Raw genomic sequence first — 27,202 nt, 5'->3', positions numbered from 1 at the left:
ATGTTATTTTGATAATAAAATAAATTTTTGAATATACTTACCCGGTGATTATATATTAAAGGACCCTCCCTTCCTCCCCAATAGAGACGCAGTGGACCGAGGAGAAAATTGAGTTCTTTGTTTACAATGAGTACTGAGTACCTGCACGACAGATGGCGCTGTTGAAGTACACCCCCTTCCTGCATAGCGATAGCTGGCGGATTTTTTACGTAGAGTTTTCTGTCGAACAGCAGAGCTGCAGCTTATATAATCACCGGGTAAGTATATTCAAAAATTTATTTTATTATAAAAATAAATAAATTATCAAAATAACATTTCTATGAACTTTCCCTGATGTTTATATTGCTTCTCTAGAAGCACGCTTCACTGGCATTTACCCTTAAATATTTAGAAAAAAAAAAAAGTTTTTCTTAAAACTGTATGTTGTCGTTCACAATTTTGTCAAGTAATAACAGGAAAAATAGATTTTTTTTGCTTTGTTGTTTACAATTGAATTATATAAATGTATTAGAACAGTAAAAATGTTTAACAGCTTACTCTATTAGCATTGATATGGACTATCTTAGAGGGCTCAAAGCATGAATGAATAGGTCGTATTTTAAAAGGGTTAAATTGCGTGAGATTTTTTTTTTTTGTCAAGTCATAAGTCTTGTAATTGATTCAAGACTGAATATGAGGTATGTCTTAAAATAGATGAAAAGGATTAACGAAACACATATGCCTGAAAATATTTATTTTCATTATGATTACATTTTATATATATCTACAAGTACAGTAATACGTAGACCTATACTTTATTTGATATTCCAGTTTCAGAAGATTCCACTTGGTAAAAAAATTTCAAATAAATTTATAGGCAAAAGGGTAGGTTCGATTTATATTTTGTGTACAGTACTTGAAAAATTGCAATATTTTTTTTTATATAATTCATAATTAGCTCATATTTGCAGTTTTATATGTCTCCAGGCTCAAGTCTTTACAGAAGAAGAAAAAAAAAAAAAACTGTCCATGCAGGCAGCACCTGGCACTAGAGGCAAGAGTCGATTATCCCCTTCAGTTTGCAAGTGCAGAATTACCCCCACTTAATTTCTTGGCAACTTCATAGTTCATTCATTTACTAGTAGTCACTTTTCATTACTAATTCTTTCACTTTTTATTGTAAATGGGTGTAAAAGCATTATCTAAGGCCACCAGGTATATTTAATCACCAGTATTTATCTATAACGATTGTTTTGTCTTTTCCTGTGACATCGGGGCTTTGCATCTGTGTTTGCCGAACCTCAATAGTCTTTCTGCATTCTAGCCACTTCATGAAATACTAGCTAACTAGGGTACTAAATCCCACCTATTTATTTTGGGGTACAGTAGTATTGGGTATTTTTTAATTTCTTGACATTACCTCATGCTACTGATCATATATAACAATTCTGGGCTTTATTTACATACTGTATTATTGTATACAGTTATTTCTTTTTCTTGAAGATTTTTATTTACATCTCTTCATTGTCCGTATCTAATAAATGCTTAGCTGTATAAGTGGTATGGTGTAATTTTGGTTTAGCATTATTATTCTTTCACCATTTTTTTCCTGTCCTTGGCCCAGATAAAGTAGATGATCATTTACTTTGTACAGCACTGTGAGGGCCATTTGCTACTATTTGCAAAAAAAAAAAAAAAAAAAAAAATAGACAACCATTCTAGGCTTTTCCTCTGATGGCCAGAGGAAAAAGCTAAATAAACTGGGAAACCATCCTAAGAAAGTAAAGGAATATGTGAAACAAGGCAAAAGACAGTCACACTTTAATATCTTAAATATTGAGTGGATGTATCAATCCACTTTTGCCTTTTTTTATCAGTATTAGTTATTAAAAATTAATGGTGTAAATTTGGTTTAGCATTATTATTCTTTCACCATTTTTTTCCTGTTCTTGGCCCAGGTAAAGTAGGCGATCATTTACCTTGTACAGTACTGTACAAAGTAAATGATCGTCTACAGTACAACCTGTAGCTACAGCGAGCCATTTTTTACCCCAGTAAAAGTTGCTGGAAAGTTTTTGCCTATTTCTTAAATACTTCATCCTTAGATTCATGAACTTGAAGAGATGTAGTCTTCCAGGGTCACTAACATCTATGTTTTATTATACTTAAGAGAACTTACCCGCTCAAGCTCTTAGTATTTCTACTAACCTCTTAAAAGTAACCTGTTGAGTTACCGAGCCTTGGTTTCTAACTTGTGCAGTCACCATCATCTCCTGGATCCTGCAGCCATTTTCAAGCAAATGGAGATACTGTACTGCACTTTGACATCCTACATGAATTTGGATTGAAGCTGAATCATGAATGTGAGGTTTTGATGAAACTGCTAGTGTTTTTGTAGCATAAAACAATTTATTATTCATACAAATCAGCAGTTACATTCAGAGTGACCTGCCGCCTCTTTCTTTCTGCCTTAAATCCATACTACACGATCAGTGAAAGAAGTTTGTTTGTTGTTACCACTGATTCCAGGTGATGTGAGCATATACAGTTGCAGTCTTGGGATATTAAGAGACTGAGAATAGGGGCTGATTATAACAGATGATTTTAATAAGAAGGCATGAATAGTATTATTTGCACCGTATATATGTTACTCATAAAATATTTATATTACTATAAAAAATATTTCAGATATCATAAAAAATATATTTTGATTCTTAAAATTGGTCTGAATATTGCTTGTACCTTTATACAGTTTATAAACTATAATAACTACTGAACTAGAACTGAAAAATAGCACCAAATAGAGAAGTATTTCCTAAATTATCTTTTCTCTTTGAAGGTACTACAACTTGGATGCAGGTGTGTTGTATTTCATCTCTTTCCAATCTTTAGGACGAGACAAAGCACCAGGAGCAGAGAACATTGTAGTTTTTAAATGCTGATAAATCTGAAATAAAGAAGTCTCTATACTGCAAGTACAAAGGAAAGCTGCAAAGGCACATTTGCCTATTTTTCTATTACCAAGTACCAGTCAAACAGTAAAGCTGTAAGTTGTTATGGATTTTAATTAGAATCCTACCCTAACATTGATTAGTTTTTTAATTGAATTCATTAGTTCAAAATACTTAATCTACTTTGAAAATGTGATACAATCCGGGTATTTTACACCATTCAATATTTTACTAGTTGGTTGACATAGTCTATCCACATAATGTGTAATGGTAGCATAGAAAAGTCTCCTACATCAACACTATTTTTGCTCCTAGATGAATACAAACTATTGTCCTTTAATAGGAGTATGATTTCAGCGAAACTGAAAATAGTTTTATAAGTTTTCTAGAGGTGGTAGTTGTAGTTGGTGGATGGAGGGTAGGTCCCGCCCACCCAACAGGAAACTGGGCGCTCACTTTGATTTCACCCACAGTGCACTACACTTATTTCGCTGCTGACTCATAATTTTGCTCATTTATTATTTTGAATTTTCTTTTAGATTGATTAAATGCACTAGCATATCATATGAATGAGAAATATTTAAGGTAGAAAACAAGGCTATGCAGATGTTTCCATATGAAACATAGATGTGGAACAGTTTACTGTGCAAACCTTTCGTTATTCAAGACATAATCGTTCTTTTTATGCGGCATGTCTGTTGGTGTTAATTCTCTTACTGGTGTGGCCTTATGGCAATGACAACGTGAACCTAAGGCATTCCCTAGACATTGCTAGTGCTCCATCAAAGGAAGGAGGTTTTGCTGCAGCCGAATGTTAAGAGGAGTGGCGCTGCCCCAGTGTTCTCTTCTCTCTTTGGGAGTATTGTCTTTGACCTGGAAGACACTGTAGAAGATGAAAATCACACTACGACTTCTATAGGAAGAACAAGTAGAAGACACTGAAAAAGTCTATGAAAACTGATTGACAGGAGTCGTGTCTATGTGATTCTAACCCATCTCTCTCCCTGTGTCCACTTGGGAGGTGTCTTTGTACACAGTACAGGTGCAAATGCCTGCTATCAGTGCTTGATCTCGTAGTATGAGACTGAACACTGTCTCTGGATGAAAGGGACTGCCTTTCTTCTTTTCATGAATGATTGACTGATTTCTCTTTTGGGATGAGAGAGAGAAGTGGTGCACGACAAAGACTATCCTACACCAGGAAGAAGTATTGTCACACGCTGTTCCTGCTAGCTATGCTCAACCTCATACCGAAAGGAGTACATGCCGAAAATTATCTTAAACCAAGGAGAAGTATTGGCATGCGCAATTCTGGGCCTTGTATCAAATGCAGTTCCTTAGACTGAACCTGCTACTTGAAGATGATGTCATTGAAGTCCAAGAAATCCGATTAGTGGGAGTTAGTGTCTCCAATTCATCTTTCAATGAGTACGCGAGGGATGTACATACCAGGAACGGAGAGCAGTATGTACCAGAAACCAAGAGTGGTATATCATAGGAATGTACCCAGCTCCAAGAAGGAGTATTAGTATGCAATACAAGTGTTCATGTACAAGACAGAGCATGGTCAGATGGGATGAAGGGCGCTGCCTTTTTTTCTGAACTTTCTAGGAACACTTCAGGATCTCCAGTGAAGAAGGTCGACTGTGGTGGAAGTGTAAAGAGTAACCTTTGTCGATATCCTTGTCCGTACAATCGATGAGTTCTTCTCTCATGTGAGGAGTGTGAAGACTATACAAGATTTTATCATCATTGAACCTTTCATCACTTCTTGTCATTGACCCTTTCAGTTCTTGTCACCAATTCTTTTGTCGCCCCTTACAACACAGGGGTCCCTTAGAACATCTCTGGTGTTTTAGATTGCATCCCTTTTCCCACAGAACTAAGCAGTTGCCTTCAAGGACCTAGACCTATCAAAGGAAACGGGTCCGAGAACCTTGAACTCCATTGCACCTTTAAATTCTGTGATAAAGAAGACTCGTGCAACCCAGAGGGTCAGATCTGCATCTCTAGTCTCTTCTTCCCATAGAAAGGTGTGGACAACGAAGTGCTTCGCCCTTTTACCCTCAACCTGACAAGTTCAGGAAAGTGGGTAAAGGAAGAAAGGGACAGACACTGAAGTCATCATTCCCCTCCTGCAACTGGTATGAGTCAGGGATGATTGTAAAGCCTTTGATAAGTGTCACCAACACAGAAGAGAAAAACTGGGTGGTAATAGTCCTCCAAGGTGGATGCCACCCGACATTTCAGACCTACCATCTGAAATTGCCGGAAATCTGTCCCTAGTGGTAGAGGTGAAAGGAGTGGAAGGAGAATCCACTCAAAGTCAGCTAAGACAGTACTCGGGCTCCTACAATCAACTCTTCCTGATGGGAAATTCAACTGGGGGCTCGAGACCAGAACTCTCCATTGAATAAGTTTGTCCTGCAGACATCATTTAAGATGGAGATGATAAGCAAGACCACTTTATGGTTCCTGCAAACCTGAAATATATGTACCTTAGGATACCAATCCTTCAATCCTACACCTTAGGATACCAATCCTTCAATCCTACACCTTAGGATACCAATCCTTCAATCCTACAGAAAGTATCTCTACTACATTATCAGTAAAGTAGTGTACCAATTTAAAGCCTGTTTGTTCCGTAACCGAAATACAAACCACGCTATTTACAAAGGGTTTACTTTTAGCGCAGCTGAAATGACGAGCCAATAGTTTTTAACGAGGGTTAATTACCCCCGCGCTAGTTAGCGGGGGGTGGGGAAGGGTAGCTTGCTACCCCTCCCCCCTCCACACACCGGTGACTTGCTTCACTTCACTTTTGGCTCGGCGGTGATCAGACGTGTCTGTTCATCGCCTTCGTGACAGCCTTTAATTTTCTTCTTTTTCTTTTCAGCTTGTGTGATTGGTTGGAAGTTGACCTTCAGTTATTTTCTTTTATTTAATATGCGGACATGCCCTGGAGTTGCCGGCCGTCCTTGTGGGACTTTCATGTCGGACGTGATTACGGATCCTAACACCCTCTGCCCTCAATGTCGGGGCCGACGGTGCGACCAGGATAACATGTGCCGTGAGTGCAGGGAGTGGTCTGCCTCCCAGTGGGAGAGGTTTGGCCGTCGGCGTAAGAAGAAGTCCAAGAGAGACCGTTCTCCTCCGGGGTTAGCCTTGAAGGAGGAAGGTTCTCGGGACTCTTCTTCCGCCGCCCAAACCTCCTCCGAAGCTCCCCCTCGTCCGCCTCCTAAGGAGAGTCGTCCGAGTGGGAGCGCAGGCCCTTGTTCTGTTTCCCTACCTTCGGTGGGGGGAGAGGGCGTCGCCTCCCATAGCGAGGCGGTTCCCCCTCCTCCTCCGGGGGAGGTTATTGATAATAATACTTTATCCAGTGATGATCTGTTGCAGATTTGGTCGTCCCTGGGGCTTAAGGGCTTGCCCTCCAGGGTCGCTCTTATTGACCTTGTCTCGTTGGGGGCCGCTGTTAAACAGTCGCCGGTGGTAGCGGAGGTAGACCCTCTGTCTATTGTCGACGTCGTGGTGACAGAGGCCTCCGACGTGGCTGGGCCTTCCGACGCAGGTGCTGTTGCTGGTGATGGTGCTCTAGGCTCTCCTCCTCCTTCCGTGCATCCTTTGAAGGGGGAAGTGAGTCCTTCGGTCTCGACTGCTGCCCAGCTTCCTTCTGAGGGAAGTGTTTTGAAGGAGACTCCCCTTCGGAGGACCGATGGTCCCGACGATCTCCCCCGAGGCCGCCTCCGCCGTAAGGCTCACCGCCCTCTACGCCACAAGGGCCTCCCTTCCCCTTACAGGGGGACTAAGAGGCGCCTTTTTGGGTCTTCGTCCTCCGGGGGGGACTCTCCTCGTCAGCCTCAACCGACTGCTCCGCCCTCCTTGAACCTCTCTGCGGACCCCTCTCCATCTCCTGCCGGATCTTCGCCTTCTGGAGAACTCGTCACCCGACGGGCAACGGTCCCTTCGGGGCTAAGGGATTCTTCCCTTACGCGAGCAGGGCCAGCGCACAAGCGCTCTCCTGCTCGCCAGCGATCTCCTGCTCGCCAGCGATCTCCTGCTCGTCGACGATCTCCTGCTCGCCAAGACTCTCCTGCTCGCCGACGCTCACCTGCTCGTCGGCTCTCTCCTGAGGTTCGCCCCCCTCGCCAGCGCTCTCCTGCTCGTCAGCTCTCTTCCGAGCGTCAGCGCTCATTTGAGGACCATCGCCCTGCGGTCTCTGACCACCCTTTAGTTCCTGCTGAACTCCCTGCTCACCATCCACCTGGTCCTGTGGCTACGCAACATCGTGCTGCGCGTGTGTCAGAAACACATGTTCGCCAACGCGCCAGCGATCTTCCCGTTCCTGCTCGTGAACCTATCCTCTCACAGGACACGCGTCGACCTTCTGCTCGCCAGCGATCACCAGCTCGCCAGCGATCACCAGCTCGCCAGCGATCACCTTCACATGCTGCCCGCCATCGCACGAACCTGCATGATCGCCCGCTTACGCATGCTGCTCCTCATCGCAATACCCTGAATGATCGCCCTCCTGCGGATGCTGATCACCATCGCACCCTTTCTCGCGATCATTCACCTGCGCATGCTGCTCGCCATCGCACAACCCTGCACGATCGCCCGCTTACGCATGCTGCTCCTCATCGCAATACCCTGAACGATCGCCCTCCTGCGGATGCTGATCACCATCGCACCCTTTCACGCGATCATTCACCTGCGCATGCTGCTCGCCATCGCACAACCCTGCACGATCGCCCGCTTACGCATGCTGCTCCTCATCGCACAACCCTGAACGATCGCCTTCCTGCGGATGCTGACCACCATCGCACCCTTTCACGCGATCATTTACCTGCGCATGCTGCTCGCCATCGCACAACCCTGAACGATCGCCCGCTTACGCATGCTGCTCCTCATCGCGCAACCCTGAACGACCGCCCTCTTGCGCGCAATCATTCACCTTCACATGCTGCTCGCCATCGCTTACCATCACGTGGTCATTATCGCCAGCGATCTTCTTCACCTACGCGGCAGCACGATCCCTCGCCGTCGCGCCATCGCTTGCGTTCGTCGCCTCGGACACGTGTTCATTTACCTGCCCACCCTCACGCCCACTCGCCTGCGCGCCCGCGTGATCGCTCGCCTGCGCGCCCGCGTGATCGCTCGCCTGCGCGCCCGCGTGATCGCTCGCCTGCGCGACCGCTCGCCTGCGCGCCCGCGCGACCGCTCGCCTGTGCGCCCGCGCGATCACCCGCGCAACCATTCGCCTTTGCGCGACCGTTCACCCTCGCGCGACCATAGTTCGCGGCGAATTCCACAGCCGGTGGTAGCAGCAGGGACGCGTGCTCCTAGACGGCACTCGGGATCACCTCCATCCAAGCACAGGTTGGTATTGCAGGACGAGGACAGGTCATTACAGCATTCTTCCCCACCTTCTTTTCAGGCAGGTACCGTCGTGTCCACTCCAAAGGATCGCCCGATCCCTTTCACCTTAGCGAGGATTTCGGACTCTGTGTCCTTTGAGCAGCAGACTTGGTTTGGTCCGCTGGCACGGGCGTTAGTGAGGGTTATGAAACCAGCACTCGCCGGCCAGGGTAACAAACCAGCGGCTGTCTCTCCTACGCTGAAGAGAAAGAGAGGAGTGGACTTCGTGGTGACTTCCCCCAGGGCGAAGTTGGTTCCCAAGAGGTCGGTCTCGAGGGTCCCCTCTCCTGCACGAGTACTCTCTCCTTCTCCCGTGGACGAGGCCTTTCCGTCCTCAGGTGAGTCCAGTGGACCGGTAGTCTTCCCCCCGGCACCAGGGGGGGAGACTTCGCTTCAGGCAGGAGAATCGTCTCTTGAGGAAGGGGCCCCTCGAACCTCGTTGTTGGGATCCTGTATCCCTCCTAGGAGGGAGCCCAAGGATTCCAAGACCATCCCTAAATCCTCTGCAAGGATTCGACAGGAACCCACGACTACCCAGGGGAATGTCCACGTATCACCCCAGGAAGAGATTCCTGGGGCAGGAGACTTAGCTGCCAGCCCGCAGGGAGGAGAACAGCAAGAGTCCGAACATGCCTTCTGGCAGGTCCTAAGCCTGATAAGGCAACTTAACAGTCTTACGGATCCAGTCATCCCCCCCGTGAAGGCAAAGACACAATTCTGGATGAAGTGTTCGACGTTCGGAAGGCCCCTAAGACCAGTGCAGCTCTGCCCTGGTCTCGGGGGCTGAAGAGTGCCAGAGCTAGGGCCAATGCTCAGCTCGCACTTCTTGCCTCCTCCAGTCGTTCCACTGCCGGGAACAAACTCATCCCTCCTCCTCGCCTTCAGCAGAGGAGGTATTTCGAGATCCTGGGTGAGCACAACCTCGCTCTTCCGCTCCATCACTCTGTGGAGGAGCTGGCGAAGGGAGTTCCCTTGGAGAAACTCTCTGCCCGGCAGGTGTCGTTCTCGGCGGCAGAGATCCTTAACCACGAGAAGGTCGCTAAGTGTGCCATGCAGGCCACTTCGTGGCTGGACTTCTGGTTAGGATCTCTGGGCATCCTATTGCGATCTGAGGACTTGTCCAAGGAGACCAATAGGAAGGCCCTAGAGACCTTCTTGCTCTCGGGCACCCGCTCCATCGAGTTCTTGGCGCACCAGGTTACCACCCTGTGGGCCAACTCAGTGTTGAAGCGTCGCGATGCTGTGTCCGAGAGATTCCATCCGAAGGTCCCCGCCGTAGATGTGTGTAGGCTCCGACATGCCTCCCTCCTGGGGGAGAGCCTGTTTGAGCCTCAAGACTTGGAGCGAACGGCTGAGAGGTGGAGAAAATCCAGCACGGACTCCCTCCTCCACAGGGCCCTTACAACTCGGCCCTATAAGCCTCCAGCCCCGCCACAACAGCAGCAACAGCCTCGTAAGGCTCCAAAACAGGCACCGGCAGCTAAGAAAGTGGTGTCTAAGCCCCAGCCCTTTCCAGCCAAGGTCAAGAGGGGTGGTAAGTCCTCCAGGGGAGGCAAGACTTCTAGGGGTGGCGGCCGCGGCCGCAAGCCCTAGGGGTGGCAGTCCCCCTGCGTGTCCACCTGTGGGGGGAGGCCTTCAGCGTTGCGTCCGCAGGTGGCAACATCTCGGGGCCGATGCTTGGACGATCTCGGTGATCGGCCAAGGTTATCGCGTCCCGTTCACGTCATCTCAACCTCCCCTGACAGCGAATCCAGTGTCGTTGAGCTCCTATGCCATGGGATCGGCAAAGGGGCTGGCCCTTCAGGCCGAAGTCAAGACCATGTTCGAGAAGGGCTACTGGAGACTGGAGACCCGTCGTCGATCTCTCGGCTCTGAACAGGTTTGTCAAACAAACCCGGTTCAGCATGGAGACAGCAGACACGGTCAGACTTGCGGTGAGACCACAAGACTTCATGTGTACACTGGATCTAAAGGATGCGTACTTCCAGATCCCAATCCATCCGTCTTCCAGGAAGTACCTGAGATTCTGCCTAGACAACAAGATCTACCAGTTCAAGGTGCTGTGTTTCGGTCTCTCCACAGCTCCTCAGGTGTTCACCAGAGTGTTCACCCTGATTTCGACTTGGGCGCACAGGAACGGCATTCGTCTCCTTCGTTACCTAGACGATTGGCTGATCCTAGCAGACTCGGAGTCGACCCTTCTTCGACACCGAGACAGGCTTCTAGATCTTTGCCAGGATCTGGGGATCGTGGTAAACCTCGAGAAGTCCTCTCTGCAGCCGTCCCAACGACTGGTTTATCTAGGCATGCTAATAGACACCAATCTCCACAAAGCCTTTCCATCAGACGACCGGATAGCAAGGCTGAGGAGGGTGGCGGAACCTTTCCTCAGGCGAAAAGAACTCCCCGCCCAATCGTGGTTGCGTCTCTTGGGCCACCTATCCTCCCTGGCCCGTCTGGTTCCAAACAGCCGCCTCAGGATGAGATCCCTTCAATGGCGGCTCAAGTCCCGGTGGAATCAAGGATCCGATTCCCCGGACACTCTGATCCCAATGGGGTCTCTGGAACAGACGGACTTGCGGTGGTGGCTGGCCGACGAGAACCTGCGAAAGGGAGTGAGTCTTCTCGTCCTTCCCCCGGAATTGACTCTGTTTTCGGACGCGTCAAAAGAAGGGTGGGGGGCGCACGTTCTGAACCAGAGGGCCTCAGGCCTTTGGTCAGAATCAGAAAAGTGCCTACACATCAACCTGCTAGAATTGAAGGCCGTCTTTCTGGCCCTTCAACAGTTCCAACGGTTCCTGGCGGGTCACTCCGTGGTGGTGATGAGCGACAACACCACGGTAGTGGCTTATATCAACAAGCAGGGAGGCACTTTTTCGCAACAGCTATCCCATCTTGCAGTAGAGACTCTGAGGTGGACCGAAACCCACTCGATAACACTATCAGCTCGCTTCATTCCTGGCAAGAGGAATGTGCTCGCCGACAGTCTGAGCAGGGCTTCGCAGATAGTGAGTACCGAGTGGTCTTTGGATCCTCAGATAGCCAACAAAGTCCTGACTTTGTGGGGTTCCCCGACGGTGGACTTGTTCGCGACAGCCTTGAACTTCAAGCTGCCCCTGTACTGCTCACCAGTCCCGGACCCCAAGGCACTCTGGCAAGATGCTTTCCAGCAACGGTGGGACAACATCGACGTGTACGCCTTCCCACCATTCTGTCTGATGAGAAGGGTGCTCAACAGGACCAGACTATCGGTCAACTGTTCCATGACTCTAGTAGCTCCGCTATGGCATCACGCGGAATGGTTTCCGGACCTTCTGCAACTCCTGACGGAACTCCCAAGGGAGCTTCCTCCACGACACGAGCTTCTCAGACAACCCCACTCCGGTGTCCCTCACAGGGCCGTAGCCTCGCTTCGGCTTCACGCCTGGAGACTATCCAGCGTCTCCTCGCGGAGAGAGGCTTTTCGCAACAGGTTGCGGAGAGAATGTCTCAGCACCTGCGAAGGTCCTCTGAGGGAGTCTACCAAGCGAAGTGGAGAGTCTTTTGTGGTTGGTGTCGTGGAAGGGGTATCTCTCCACTCGATGCCACTATTCCAGCAATAGCGGACTTCCTTGTGTATCTGCGAGAAGAAATGCGCCTTTCTGTCTCGGCAGTGAAAGGCTATCGCTCAGCCTTAAGCTTGGCCTTCAGATTGAAGGGCGTGGATATTTCTTCATCGCTAGAACTCTCTTTACTCATACGTAGCTATGAGCTTACCTGCCCCCAGTCGGAAGTGAGACCCCCTCCTTGGAACGTGGTTCGAGTTCTCAGGTCTCTCAAGAGACCTCCCTTCGAGCCATTACGCCAGGCCTCCGATCGCCACCTGTCTTGGAAGACGGCTTTCCTACTCGCCTTGGCCTCGGCCAAGCGAGTTAGTGAACTTCATGGTCTCTCGTACGACATCGCCCATTCAAGGGGATGGGGGGAGGTAACGTTCAGGTTCGTCCCTGAGTTTGTGGCCAAGACTCAGAATCCTGGAGTGCCGGATCCTCGGTTCGACTCTTTCAGGATCGCGAGTCTCCGTTCTGTAACAAACGACCCAGACCAGCTGCTACTATGCCCAGTGAGGTGTCTGAGGTACTACTTGAAGAGAACGGCTGCAGTCCGTCCTCATGTGCGAGCTTTGTTTGTGAGCACAGGCAGGACAAAGAGGAGGGTCACAAGGAACACCATCTCTGCTTGGATTCGAAGGGTTATCCACCATGCCCTGAATCCTGACCCTCCTCCGTCACGTCGCCCTCGGGCCCACGATGTCAGGGGTATTGCTACATCCCTGGCCTTCAAGAGAAACTTCTCTGTGACGCAGGTACTTCAAGCGGGGGTCTGGAAGCGTCAAACGACCTTCACAGCCCACTACCTGCAAGACGTGACCCACAGGAGCCTCGATACGTTCTCTATCGGCCCTGTGGTGGCTGCACAACAGCTGGTCTAACCTCAGGCTCCTTTTTGGACAAGTAGCAGTAGGTTGAGGGCGTTGTTACCCGGTCTTAGTCTGTGTGAATGAAAGAGTATGTCTGACCCTTACTTCTTTCTTCATTCTCCCCTCTCTTGGGGAAGCAGCATCCTGGTCCTCGCATAGCTGACCTCGACCTCTGCAGGTAACCCATGCTTCTTTGTGCTCCTAGTATTAAGCTTAATACTGTTGCGTCTCCCATACCCTGACGAGGTGGTATGAGGAACGTCCTATCCTAGAATTCCTATCTGAAGGTCTCAAGGTCAACTTCATAGGACGAGTCACACTCTCCTCCTCACACTACTTATGTAGGCCACTCGTTCCTAGCGATGCTAGGAACCTGTGAGGTACAGGGGCTCCCTCTCTCTAGTGCTGCTCACTAAGGGATCGAGCCCCCGGGCAAGCCGAAGTCAGTAAGGCTGGGGACTTTCCACCCTTCCTAAGGGGTAAGTCACCCTTTGTAAATAGCGTGGTTTGTATTTTGGTTACGGAACAAATGACAAATTCGAAGATAATTTGTATTTTTCCTAACCATACAAACCTTAGCTATTTACACATATGTGCCCGCCATCCCTGACCCCCAAGTCAAGTCCTACCTCTAAGTGAAGTGAAGCAAGTCACCGGTGTGTGGAGGGGGGAGGGGTAGCAAGCTACCCTTCCCCACCCCCCGCTAACTAGCGCGGGGGTAATTAACCCTCGTTAAAAACTATTGGCTCGTCATTTCAGCTGCGCTAAAAGTAAACCCTTTGTAAATAGCTAAGGTTTGTATGGTTAGGAAAAATACAAATTATCTTCGAATTTGTCATGTTTTGGACTGTCTACTGCTTCTAAAGTATTTTCACTAATCTTTACTTGGATACATTTGAAATGGATTCATCTCCTGAGGTATCTTGGCGATTGGCGGATTCTGTCCTTCTCCAGGAGACAATTGCTTCAGGGTCGAAACAGATTTCTTTCTTTTTGGCACAATCTGCAGATAGTGGTCAACTGTGAAAAGTCCAACTGTATGCCCAAGTAGAGAATGAAGTACCTGGGAATATCGAAAGTCATTCCAGTGTTCCCCGCGAAGGCAGCAGAACTGTTCATTTCATTGATGGAGAAGCTCGTTCCTCACAGGTGTCTTGACCAGCGATAGCTCTAACCGTGTCTGAAGCATCACTAGTCAGCAGCCAGTTATCCCCTATCTATCTGGATCTAGTGGAATAAGAATCTAGCCTGGTAGGTAAATGGCCTTCAGAAATGCTGCTGTTCAGATTCACATCCAAGTAGGAATGGGGTGCACACAAAATAACACAACTGTATGTTAACCTACTGGAAACACATGCAGCATTGCTAGCAATGCAAGATTGGCAAAAGTTTGACAGAGCACATGATAGCGTATGCAACAACTCTACCGTTTGTGGCTTACCTCAACAAACAAGGGGGCCACTGTTTCACAGACCCTTTATATGAGTTAACAAAGCTGAAGAACACAGGCAGTCAACAATGCGATAGAGCTGTCGGTGAGGTTCATCCAGGTAAGAAGAATATTCAAGCATACATGCTTAGTTGTCAGGAACATGGTGCAAGGTCAGAAGTGATCCCTATATCCTTGCATGGCAGAAAGGTTTCTTGGTCCTTGGGAATCATCATTGATCAACTTGCTCGCCATTAACAACACACTTACAGTATTCTGCTCTTCAGTTCCAGACCTATTGGCAGTGTTAGAGGATGCCTTCTAACACCTTTGGGAATATCTTGATGCATACAGCTTCTGCCCAATTACCTGATTTAACAATTACTCAACAGATGGTTGGTGGCTCAGGATGACCATAATGATTTTAAATGGGATACACACCTAGTGGTATCCTGATCTGTTGATTTCATTGTCTACTTTTGTCAAGGAAACTCTTCAGTCCCCACAATGAAAAGCTATTGGTCAGCCTTGAACCAAGCTTTTAGAATAAAGCTAGACCTTTCCTCTTCGTGAGAATCATCAAGACTTATGAGGAGCTTTGAACAGTCTTGCACTCCTCAGGAACTAAAGCAGTGGAATGAAATGTCTCTTGAGTTCTCAGGTCTCAAGGGGGCCCTAGGTAAGGATATGATGTACAAGACTGTCTTCTATTAGCCTTAGCTTCAGTAAAGCAAGTAGGCAAACATCAAGGCTTATCCAGTGTCACAGGTAATTCTGAACAATGTAAGAAAGTCTCAAGCACCTTGGTTTAAGAATTTGTAACTAGTTCCAGAACCAAGCTATTTACGACCAAGTCCTTCTAAATCTCTTCTCCAGAAGTGACTAGCAGGGATCAGGATGACTTGCCCCTCTGTCCTGTGAGGGCATTATGGCATTTCCTAAAAAAAGTTCAGAGCTTCAAGCAGAGCACCAGACTTTCTCAGCACCGTTAGAAATACAAAGAGAGATCCAAGAGCACCGTTTCTTTCTGGCTTTGTTGGGCGATCAGACATGCTTCTCCTTCAATGAGGAGATGGAAGAACTATTTCAGATTTAAGACCACAAAGTCAGAGATATCGGATTTCCCCAAGTTGTGAGAAGAAACCTGTCAATGGTGCAGATTTTGAAGGAAGGGGGAGTCTGGTAAAGACAGATAATCTTCTCTACCCACTACCTATGGGAATATACCTACAGGAACCTGCATGCTTTTACCCTAGGCCTGGTGGTAGTTGCTCAACAGATTGTGAAGTAAACATAGCTCCCTCAAGGAGCAAGAAACATCTCTTCCCAGATAGAGGTTGCAACATGAGTCTAGAATGAGAGGTAGATAGACCGAGATTTTTACCCTCCCTTGGGGTGCAGTAGTTGTTCTGTTATGTGCTGGACTGGACACTAGAAACAGGTAAGCCGCATGATGAAACAACCTTACTTGACAGACAAGTTTCGTTTAATAGTACTGTTTGTTCCAACACGGAGTACTTACCTCGAACTACTTTCTTAGGAGTATCTGGGATCTCCTCCCAACCGACCTGAGTTTTGTGTAGTTTACCCTAGTCCCGTTTTCTATGAGGGGTAACCTCAGGTGGAGTGATACGCGCCCTGAGGCTAACCCCGGGTCAGAGAGCATGCTTGCTCAGGTCTCGATCTCCAGTAAGTTCTCTGGTCGCGTCGCGATAACATCTCGACGCTCTCTCCTTACCCAGTGCGATCCTTTGTGTCTCACGTGGTCCCCACGTGGACCCATTGTGTTCATTCTATACCCTTGCCTACCCTTCTCCTCTGTGTTCGTCGTGTAGGGGCAGCTTATGTTCTCCTACAGCCACGTGTCCGGAGTGCGAGTCCTGGAACGAGGTGCAGTGGGTGCGCTTCGGCACCAAGAAGAAGGCGGCGTCCAAGAGGTCTCAAAGGAAGACGAGCCTCTCCTCGCCGCTTACTTCTCCCGATGCCTCGTCGTATAGAGCTTCTCAGCCACCTTCCCCTAACCAGAGTAGGGGACGAGGTAAGTCAGTTGTGGGGAAGAGGCCCATTGCTCTTCCCCAGGAGTCTGAGTGGGTGCGGTATAGCACCAAGAAGAAGTAGGCGACGAAGAGGTCGCCTAAAAAGCCGAGTGTCCCTTCCTCCCTTGCTTCGCCGGGCGTCTCGTCTGACCGAGCTTCCCTTCCACCCTCCCCTATCCAGAGTAGGGGACGAGGTAAGTCCGTTGCGGGGAAGAGGCCCGCGGTCCTTCCCCAAGAGTCTGATCTTCAGGATAGTGGGGTTGTGGGGTCATTCCAGGCGAGTGAGGGGCAGGAGTGTGTACGGGAGACGGAGTCTTGGTGCAAGCAGGCCACGTCTCCTCTAATGACCCCATGTGGGGGAAAAATGTCCCTAATTCCTCTCCAGCCTCTTTGGCGTGTTTTTCAGTCACTTCTGCAGCCGAGGGTGCCGCCGAAAAGGAGGTTTCCCCGCCGTCAGACCCCATTGCGTGGGTTTCCCCCAAGACAGTGGTGGGTGATGGTTCACCGCGACAGGCTGCTGGAGCTAGCTGCGGCGCCGGGCTCTTCAAGTTGGCGTCCGAGGACGAGCTCCCCAGACAGATACTCCTCCGGCAGCAGCGGCACCCGCCAGAGGGACTCATCATGGCAGATTCCAGTCGACAGGCGTAAGACCGCGAAGGTTCCGGCTCCATCCGCCCAGCGGAGAGAGTCGCCCCTTCGGTCTGGCAGCCGAGTCCTGACCTCCAAAGGCCACCTAGCTCGTCACGAGCGCAGCCCTCGGCTTTCCTCGACTGGCAGGCCCGCAGATACGAGAACCTCCGGAAGAGATGTTGGACCCAAGACAGAGGCCCCTGTCCCGACGGCGGTGCCCGTCCTTCGACGGGAACCCCCGCGAGAGCGTCGGTCCTGGACTCCCCAACGAGGTCCTCCGTCGGAGTACCCCCGTCACATGTGTCAGCGCGCCTGTCTGAGGATCTCCCAGATGGAGGCACAGGAGAAGTCGTCCCCCTAGGGAGGAATGGGTGCGTGTCGCCATCCCACGCAGACACCTCCTGGGAGCTTCAGCAGTTCCGGGTACCTCTGGCTGGCTCCCAAGGGCTCGTTCTCCCGCTCCGAAGTACACCCCTACAGCAGGCTCTGGCAGACCGGCATAAGTCCGCGAAGGTTCCGACTCCTTCCGCCCAGCGGAGAGTCGCCCCTTCGGTCTGGCAGCCGTGTCCCAGCCTCCAAGACTTCGACAGGCCGGCCAGAACGTGAAAGACGACCAGCAGCCACGAGGAAGCCCGCAGCAGCTTGGTCCTTCATGGGGAGAGACAAGTCTAGGACGGAGGCCTCCGTCCCAGCGGCGATGCCCGTCCTCCATCCAGTACCGCCGAAGTCGTACCACGACAAAGGATGCCTTCACCCCAAGCGGGGCCCCCAGTCGTAGGTGCTCCTTCTCAGGCAGAAGGGCATCCAACGGAAGGCTCAGCGGACGAGGCCCCCGCGTACAAAAAAGTACTAGCCCTCATCAGACGGCACCACAGGCTGGACGAACCGAAGCCCGCGACGGATGAGGACTGGCTCTCGGGCCTCAGCAGGTTGGTAGATAACCCCGTGCAGCAGAGGCCCTCAATGGCTGGCTCCCTACAGCTCCTTCGCCATCCTCACGGTACGTCTCCTCCAGCAGACCCGATCATCGACGGAAGTCATCACACCAGGTCTCGGTCGACAGGCATAAGCCCGCGAAGGTTCTGACTTCTCCCGCCCAGCGGAGAGAGTCACCCCTTCGGACTGGCAGCCTTGTCCCGGCCTCCGGTTCTTCGATGGCCCGCCCTGAACGAAGGAACCAACCAGCCAGCACGGGGAAGCCCGCGGCTCCATGGATCTCCGAAGGAGCTCCATCCGTCCAGCAGAGGCAGCCGCTGGCTCGACCCGGCAGCATGGCATCCATACCCGGTACCACGACAGCTCCATTCAGGCTTTGTGGTCAACCGCTGGTATACCAGGGTACTCACACCCCACGGATTCCCCGGGAGGGGGTAGACCCATGACGGATACCTCCGTCCCGGTGGCTCCATCCGTGGAGCTAGCCGCTCCTTCGTCCCGGCCAGCCCCATCCAAGCATTGGAGGTGGCCGCTGACACACCCATGACGGCTACCTCCGTCCCGGCGGCTCCATCCGTGATGGAGCCAGCCGTGCCATCGTCCTGGCCAGCCCAATCCAAGCATTGGAGGCGGCCGCTGACATGGCAGGGAACTTAAACCCCACGGATTTCCCCGGGAGGGGGTAGACCCATGACGGCTACCGCTGTTCCTGACGGCTCCATCCGTGATGAAGGCAAAGTGATTTTCCCCCTAGCGGGTAGAACAGGGCTATTGCCTCTCCAGTGCCTGCCTCAGTGGCCGCTGGAGAGAGAGAGAGAGAGAGAGAGAGAGAGAGAGAGAGAGAGAGAGAGAGAGAGAGAGAGAGAGAGAGAGAGAGAGAGAGAGAGAGAGAGAGAGAGAGAGAGAGAGAGAGAGAGAGAGAGAGAGAGAGAGAGAGAGAGAGAGAGAGAGAGAGAGAGAGAGAGAGAGAGAGAGAGAGACCCCCCCCCCCCCGCACCTTTGCCCAGTGCCTATTCGGCTCCGTCCACCCGTCGGATGTAGAAGTTGGCACACGTATCTTCCCCTTGCCTTGCCCCCCATAGAGGAGCTTTGACTCCACAGTTAGCCTTCAGACCCTCCTACTCAGGCTCCAGGAGCGGGCATTCAGGCCGCGGCTCTCTTAGGAGATAGGAGGGGAGGCCCCCTACTCCTGCCGACGCCTCAGGTGGGGGGATGCCTCTAACAATCTTGGCAAGCATGGCGGGACCACGGAGCGGATGTGTGGACCGTAGCAGTACTAAAGGAGGGGTACAGGCTGCCCTTCCTAGCAGACCCCCACCTCGGATCCCAGATCAACAGGCGGAGTGGTTGGCACCCAAGGACCCCTTGAGAGTAGCAGCATTGCAGGAAGAAGGCTCGGCAATGCTGGCGAAAGGGGCAGTAGAACCAGTCAAGGAACTGGGTCCAGGGTTCTACAGCAGGCTCTTCCTGGTGGAGTAGGCGACAGGGGTCTGGAGACCGGTCATAGACCTTTCAGCCCTCAACAAATTCGTGTGCAACACCGACTTCAAGATGGACACTCCGAAGTCGGTCCTAGCGGCCTTGAAGGAGGAGGACTTCATGAGGTCCATAGGCCTCAAAGACGTCTACTTCCAGGTCCCTGTCCATCCCTCCAGCAGGAAGTTCCTAAGGGTAAAATGGAGTACCCAAACGTTGCAGTTCAAAACCCTATGCTTCGGACTATCAGCCCTCAGGGCTTCACGAGGGTCTTCGCAACAGTTTCAGACTGGGCGCACGAACAGGGCGTCCGCCAGATTCGGTACCTAGATGACTGGTTGTTGCTTTCAGCCTCAGAGGAAGTATTGAGGGAACAAGGCGCGAAGCTCCTGCAGTTATGCAACGTCTTGAGTATCATCATCAACCTGGAGAAGTCCCAGCTGATACCCTCCACCAGGATGATCTACCTAGGGTTGGTCCTAGACTCCCGGTTGGCGAGGGCCTTTCCCTCCGCGGAGAGACTGGACAACCTGAAACAGATACTCTGGCCCTTCCTGTCGGGCCAGCCCAGGAGAGCCAGGGACTGGCAAAGACTGATAGGACTCCCCGCACAAGATAGTCCTGGTGTCCCCGGAGACGAAGGAAGTCCTGGAGTGGTGGCACGTCAGAACGAACACCCTCAAGGGAATGCCCTTCGCAACCGACCCTCTGGAGATGCTCCTGTTCACGGACGCAACCAAGGAGGGCTGGGGTGCCCATCCTCTCGACAAAACCGGAAAAGATAAATGGGAAGTCGAGGAGACGAACCTGCACATAAACGTGCTGGAGATGAGGACCATACAAAGGGCGTGCCTAGAGTTCGTCCATCTACCCCGGGGAAGCACCGTGGCTCCGGTGTGCGGCAACGCCACGGTGGTGGCCTACGTGAAAAAGCAAGGAGGACTGAAGTCGAAGGAACGGTGCAGTCTCACGGTGGAGTTCCTAGAATGGGCTGAAGTGGAACAAATCAATTTTTCAGCCAGGTGCTCTCCGGGGAAGAGGAACGTCCTGGCCGACGGCCTCAGCAGGATGGTTCAAGTGGTAGGGCCCGAGTGGTCCCTACACCCAGAAGTGGTCAAAACCCTCTTCCTGAAGTGGGGCTCACCGGTGATAGACCTCTTCGCCACGAGATTAAACGCACAGCTCCCTGTGTTTTGTTTTCCTGTGGCAGATCCAGCAGCAGCGTTCGAGGACGCCTTCCAACACCCTTGGGGCAACCTCGACGTTAACGACTTCCCACCCTTCATGATGCTCAGACAGGTCCTCACAGGGTGAGACGGACGGCCAACCTGTGGGTGACTTTGGTAGTGCCCTGGTGGCCAGAGAGAGAGTGGTTCGCGGATCTAAAGGAACTGGCACGCCTTCCACCTTGGCCACTTCCAGACAGACCAGACCTTCTCCGGCAGCCTCACTTCCAGAGGTTCCACGAAAACCCTCAGTCCCTCCGTCTTCATGCGTGGAGGTTATCGAGCGACTCCTGAGAAAGGAAGGATTTCCGTCGCGGCATCAAGGATGTCAGGGTACCTGAGGCGTTCGTCAGTCGAGGTGTACCAGGCGTAGTGGGCTACCTTTTCTAGGGAGTGCTCCTCGAAGAACATCAGGCCGTTAGGGGCCTCCATTCACGAGATAGCAGACTTCCTGGTCTATCTCAGGGACGAAGTGGGCACGTCCATCCCAAGTCTTCCTCCTGGAGGACCTAGACCTAGGTGCCTCCAGATATATCTCTACGCTCATCAAGAGCTTCGAGCAGTCGTGTTCCCCCCAAGCCGCTAGAGTGCCCCAGGGGGATGTGGCTAGGGTACTGAAGATGCTTTTGGAACCTCCCTTCGAGCCTCTAAAAGACATTCTAGACAAGGAGCTCACCCTCAAGGCAGTCTTTCGTTTAGCTCTGGCATCAGCGAAGAGTAGGTGAGATTCATGGCCTGTCGTACGAGATCTTACACTCGAAGGGCTGGCGAGAAGCTACCTTCAGATTCTTACCCTCCTTCGTAGCCAAGACTCAGAAGCCAGCTGCTTGGGACCCCAAAGTTGAAGGGTTTTCAGTGCCAGCTATCCCTCGCTCGGACAACCCGAGGGACTTGCTGCTGTGCCCTGTCAGGGCAGTATTTAGAGGGGACAGCTAGACTTTGTCCCGAGATCAAGTCTCTTCATTTTCCTCGGGACTGTGAAGAAGCCAGTCTCCAAGAACACTATCTCCTTCTGGCTAAGGCAAGTGATTGTCAGGCCCTACAGGACTGCAGGGGTCCCCCTTCCAGGAAAGCCCAGACCCCACGACATTAGGGGTCTAAATACTTCATTGGCGTTTGAGAAAAACATGGCAGTGGGCCAAATCCTGAAGGCAGGTACTTGGTCTAGCCAGTCGACCTTTACGGCTCACTACTTGAAGGACTACTCGCGAAAGTCCCTGGACGGGTTCTCGCACGGCCCCGTCATTTCCGCGCTCCAAACGGTTTAAAGGTGTAGCCCCAGTGGTAACTGCGGCTAGTAAGTCCAAGAGACACAGGTTCCTTCCTGAGCCCCCTTGTTCTTCCTTCCCCTATTCCCTTACCGGAAATGACTCGGGTAGCCCCCTGAAACTGCCATGGGATACACTATCATTGGAAGGACATGTCTCCTAGGATTCTTGCAGAAGTGAGTTACTTAGACACTAAGATGGTTTTTTGCGTAGTTTTCCCTGAGGTCAGCAGAACCTAGTCTCCTACCTAGGTTCCTCTTCTATACTCGTCACGGTCTCTAGGTCCTGAAGGACACTCCCACCTCCTAAGGTATAAGTCTCCTAAGAAAGTAGTTCGAGGTAAGTACTCCGTGTTGGAACAAATCACAAATTTTAAGTAATTTGTATTTTTCCTAACAGTACTTACCTCGAACTACTTTCGGGTTATGGCCCGACCATCCTACCCCAAGTGCCTTGCTGGACTTCATAGATACCTAAGCTATCAAGAACTTCCTGGAGATCGAGACCTGAGCAAGCATGCTCTCTGACCCGGGGTTAGCCTCAGGGCACGTATCACTCCACCTGAGGTTACCCCTCATAGAAAACGGGACTAGGGTAAACTACACAAAACTCTGGTCGGTTGGGAGGAGATCCCAGATACTCCTAAGAAAGTAGTTCGAGGTAAGTACTGTTAGGAAAAATACAAATTACCTAAAATTTGTGATATTAACCCCCTTCATCCCAGACAGGGAGAGAATGGGCAAAATGTACTGTGTTTAAACCCATTTCTCATAAATGACCATAAATTCAGATACCATTCTGCACACTGATTAAGTTCTTTAATGACAGTTTACCAGTCACCTGGTAAAGGCCTAGCCTGCAACACCTGCCACATCTTCATGCCCAAGTCTTTAGGAGGTTGACAGATGTCATCACTTTCACTCCTACAAGTGCCTTAATAATCCCCAAGAAAGGAAACCAGCCAGTTCGGTTAAAGAAACGTCCTACCTCACAAGTGTAAATATCCTATTAAAGGACAATGGTTTATATTCGTGTAGGAACAGATCATAAATTTTTTCAAGTTCAGTAATTTGTATTTTCTCGATTATACAATCCTGAGTCCTGTCGTAACTACAAAGCATGCCTAGGTTTAAGGTATGAGCGAGTGCTTAGTTGCCTATTGTTAGATGGGACCTACCCTCCACCTGCCAGCAACTGTTACCACCTCCTTAAAAGTTTAAATGGCTATTTCCAGTTACGTTTAAATCATACTTCTATTGAAGGACTCAGGTTTGTATAATTATGGAGAATATAAATTAATTTATAAATTGGTCATTTCAATGGATCTTCATATAAATGAACTAAATATGCATAACTAAACTTGGTTTCTTTACATAATTTTTCATGTTAAAGTATTTTAACTGAACAATTCAAAATTAATCAAATTGATGTTTTTCATTTTATGCCTGATTGAACATTATATCAATGATAATAACTTTTATTTATGAAAGATTAAAAAAGCTGAAAAAAATGGCCATAGATGGAAGTTTTTTAGTAAAAATCATGAGATGGGCCAGCTCTATGAAAATTAAGAATTTCAACTCTGATATAAATATAGGAGATAGGACAGCTCTATGAAAATTAAGAATTAAAAATTCAGATTTGAAGTAACAACAATATACAGCTACATGAGATTAAATAAATACAAATACCAACTAGAATGCTGAAAATGTGTCACGGTACTAAATTTTAAAAGAAATCAACTACTTTCAAAAGTTTAACATAAAATAAGGAAGCCCACGATTCCTTCCACTAACAGATTTCAATTTTACGTAATTGTTAGATATATGAGTTTAGCTTGATTCATTCATCCCTGATATGGATCTTAAAGCTATTACTAAATTAATTTAAATTCAAGAAACCTTACCTGTCCATCTGCATTTCCAAGAGCAGAGCGTAGAATGAAATCAGGTGGGGCAAAGGCATCCACTAAAGCAACAGCATCCTTTAACATTTCAGCACACAACCTCTTTATGTGGTGATGAACCATGGAAACAAATGTTCCATCTTTAACAAGCCCACCTGAGTTAAATGAAAGTATTCTATAGTTTATGCAATAGAAATCTGACTTATGAAGATTTTCACATGAAAAACAAAAGTGTTTACAGTAAAATTAAAAGGTTAGAACATTTTGTAGGAACGCAAGAAAAGCTTGGGGACAATGTAAATGTTGTATCAACTTAATGTTATATAAAATTATATAATGCTGGTATAAGTGATTTGATGTGTACATCCTTACTCAAGAAAGTAGTAAAAATAATAAAGTGGTCAAAGATGTAACTAAGTTTACCAAATTATTTATGTCAATTCCTATCAAGGCGTTTTTTTGCTATCTCAACCCCCATCACCTTTAATGAAAAGAAAGATTTATGGTATAATGAATCATAAGCGGCAGGCATTTATATAATAATCACTGATGATAGCAAATGTTTAATCATACAAAAAAAAAGTTCTTAGAAGCAAATGCTTTGAAGAAATTTTATCACTCAGCATTTTCAGATTAACCGTTGTTAAAATCTTAAAACCCAAAATAATTTAGTAAATGAGACCTTAAATATTAACTAAAAATTCTGATGCTAGTTGAATATATCAAATTAATGTTATAAGTAAGATATTTAATAATAATTTCTTTTCTACACAGGGTATACTACATACATACATATACCAAGGCACTTCCCCCAATTTTGGGGGGTAGCCGACATCAAACAAATGAAACAAAAAAGGGGACCTCTCCTCTACTTTCCTCCCAGCCTGTCAAGGGACTCAACCGAGTTCAGCTGGTACTGCTACGGTGCCACAGCCCAACCTCCCCCATTATCCACCACAGATGAAGCTTCATAACACTGAATCCCCTACTGCTGCTACCTCCGCGGTCATCCAAGGCACCGGAGGAAGCAGCAGGGCCTAGCGGAACTGCGTCACAATCGCTCGCCATTCATTCCTATTTCTAGTACGCTCTCTTGCCTCTCTCACATCTATCCTCCTATCACCCAGAGCTTTCTTCACTCCATCCATCCACCCAAACCTCAGCCTTCCTCTTGTACTTCTCCCATCAACTCTTGCATTCATCACCTTTAGCACAACCATTATCCATTCTCTCAACATGGCCAAACCACCTCAACACATTCATATCCACTCTAGCTGCGAACTCATTTCTTACACCCATTCTCACCCTCACTACTTCGTTCCTAACCCTATCTACTCGAGATACACCAGCCATACTCCTTAGACACTTCATCTCAAACACATTCAATTTCTGTCTCTCCGCCACTTTCATTCCCCACAACTCCAATCCATACATCACAGTTGGTACAATCACTTTACCATACAGAACTCTCTTTACATTCATGCCCAACCCTCTATTTTTTACTACTCCCTTAACTGCCCCCAACACTTTGCATCCTTCATTCACTCTCTGACGTACATCTGCTTCCACTCCACCATTTGCTACAACAACAGATCCCAAGTAATTAAACTGATCCACCTCCTCAAGTAACTCTCCATTCAACATGACATTCAACCTCACACCACCTTCCCTTCCCATACATCTCATGACCTTACTCTTACCCACATTAACTCTCAACTTCCTTCTCTCACACACCCTTCCAAATTCTGTCACTAATCGGCCAAGCTTCTCTTCCTCATCTGCAACCAGTGCAGTATAATCCGCAAACAACTGATTTACCTCCCATTCATGGTCATTCTCGTCAACCAGTTTCAATCCGCATTCATATTTCTCACCACTCCATCAACATACAAGTTAAATAACCATGGCGACATCACACATCCCTGTCTCAGCCCCACTCTCACCGGAAACCAATCGCTCACTTCATTTCCTATCCTAACACATGCTTTACTATCTTTGAAGAAACTTTTCACTGCTTGCAACAACCTTCCACCGACTCCATATAACCTCATCACATTCCACATTGCTTTCCTATCAACTCTATCATACGCTTTCTCCAGATCCATAAACGTAACATACACCTCCTTACCTTTTGCTAAATATTTCTCGCATATCTGCCTTACTGTAAAATCTGATTCATACAACCCCTACCTCTTCTAAAACCACCCTGTACTTCCAAGATTGCATTCTCTGTTTTATCTTTAATCCTATTAATCAGTACTGTACTCTACCATACACTTTTCCAACTACACTCAACAAACTAATACCCCTTGAATTACAACACTCATGCACAGGGTAAACTAAAGGTAAAGAATTTTAAGAGAAAAAAATCTTTATAAAACATTAGGCCACATTGTCATATTATAGTAAATCTTGCAAAGTCAAGTTTATCAAAGATACACCTTCCATTAAATCTACTTTTACATGTCCTTAGTGTTTCAATGTAATGATCATTGGAAAGATATTAAATTTGGGGGAAAACATACTATTGGTAGATTGATAAATTTGTTCTTGTAAGATGGTATATTTGACTGCATAAGGGGGAATACTTTCTTGACTTTTATGGTGTTCAATATCTTCATAATGTTTATTTAGAGGAATCTTTCTTAAATAAGATGTGAAAATTGGAGCAAAGAGGAGTTGAAAAACATTTACAATCAACAATTTTTAAATGAAATCTACTCAGCAACATACTAAGTCACAAACAATACACATCTTATAGAACTATAAGGTTCTGCTTTGGGTTAATTGCAAGATTTTATTTACAGTACTGCAGATTTCATTCTTGATACTGTATAAGAATATTAAAACAGTTATTTACATAAAAAGTGAACCATTGAATGTCACTACAATAAAGTCTAAAATATTATATAAGTAACATACTGTACCTTCAAACAGTTGAGGGACATATTTCTCGAGCTGTGAGAGTCCGAAGAGAGCACACATTCTATACAGAGCCGGCTGCAAGCTCAAATCAGCCTCTTTGATGGACTCCTCAAACCATGCAGTAACAACTTGCTGTAATAAAAAAAGAAAAAAAATACTCTTATATTTCTAGTACCAAATTAACTGTTCCTTATTAATATCACATTTAGAAAACCTACAATACTTTGCCAAGTACAGTAACAAGAACTCAGTTTTTTCTAAATATAACAATAAATAAAATACTATACTTCAAAAGGGTTGAAATAATATTGTTGGAGATTATTTTGTCTAGTAGAGAATAAGAGATTGATTTAGTTAATAGTTTAACCAAAGCATTGTAGTGCAAATCTTAGCTCACATGTGGTTGCCCAATTTACAAAAAGAGGGAATCTCAAGACATTTGGGAGATTAGGAAAATGACCTAAAGAGAGCTGGGATGAAATGAAGCGTCAATTATTAGAATATGTTATTTTTATAATAAAATAAATTTTTGAATATACTTACCCGGTGATTATATAAGCTGCAAC

General features: G+C 48.1%; 3 protein-coding genes across 6 annotated transcripts in view; 2 read left to right on the top strand and 1 right to left on the bottom strand.

Moving 5' to 3' along the window:
* The window catches only part of LOC137631115 (uncharacterized), a 104,021-nt gene extending 100,987 nt beyond the window's left edge, over window positions 1-3,034 (top strand). Inside the window, exon 12 of one of the 2 annotated variants that reach the window (XM_068362765.1) lies at window positions 2,819-3,034. The gene's annotated coding sequence lies outside the window, so the exon portion shown is untranslated. Of the gene's footprint in view, window positions 1-966; window positions 1,078-2,818 lie in introns of those variants that run through there. The other variant, XM_068362766.1, reaches the window with a different exon arrangement.
* The window catches only part of LOC137631117 (plasmolipin-like), a 232,385-nt gene that overhangs the window by 137,355 nt on the left and 67,828 nt on the right, over window positions 1-27,202 (top strand). The gene's annotated exons all lie outside the window — the stretch shown is intronic.
* Window positions 644-26,764, bottom strand: LOC137631116 (peroxisomal acyl-coenzyme A oxidase 3-like). The gene is made up of 3 exons (XM_068362767.1): window positions 26,639-26,764; window positions 23,712-23,866; window positions 644-2,926 (listed from the first exon to the last, which is right to left on the bottom strand). The coding sequence occupies exons 1-3, from the start codon at window positions 26,694-26,696 to the stop codon at window positions 2,822-2,824; spliced, it is 318 nt and encodes a 105-aa protein (XP_068218868.1). The 5' UTR covers window positions 26,697-26,764; the 3' UTR covers window positions 644-2,821.

Source organism: Palaemon carinicauda, chromosome 39, assembly GCF_036898095.1.
Source record: "Palaemon carinicauda isolate YSFRI2023 chromosome 39, ASM3689809v2, whole genome shotgun sequence".
Taxonomy (NCBI): Eukaryota; Metazoa; Arthropoda; class Malacostraca; order Decapoda; family Palaemonidae; genus Palaemon; species Palaemon carinicauda.
This window is presented reverse-complemented; position numbering and strand designations above follow the sequence as displayed.

Excerpts from the sequence above, each read along its gene's own strand:
- LOC137631116 (XM_068362767.1), bottom strand. The coding sequence starts at position 26,696 with ATGTGTGCTCTCTTCGGACTCTCACAGCTCGAGAAATATGTCCCTCAA. Across the intron at positions 23,867-26,638 it reads TGTCCCTCAACTGTTTGAAG|GTGGGCTTGTTAAAGATGGA; the intron begins GTACAGTATGTT and ends CATTTAACTCAG. Across the intron at positions 2,927-23,711 it reads TTGGAAATGCAGATGGACAG|ATTTATCAGCATTTAAAAAC; the intron begins GTAAGGTTTCTT and ends TCTTTATTTCAG.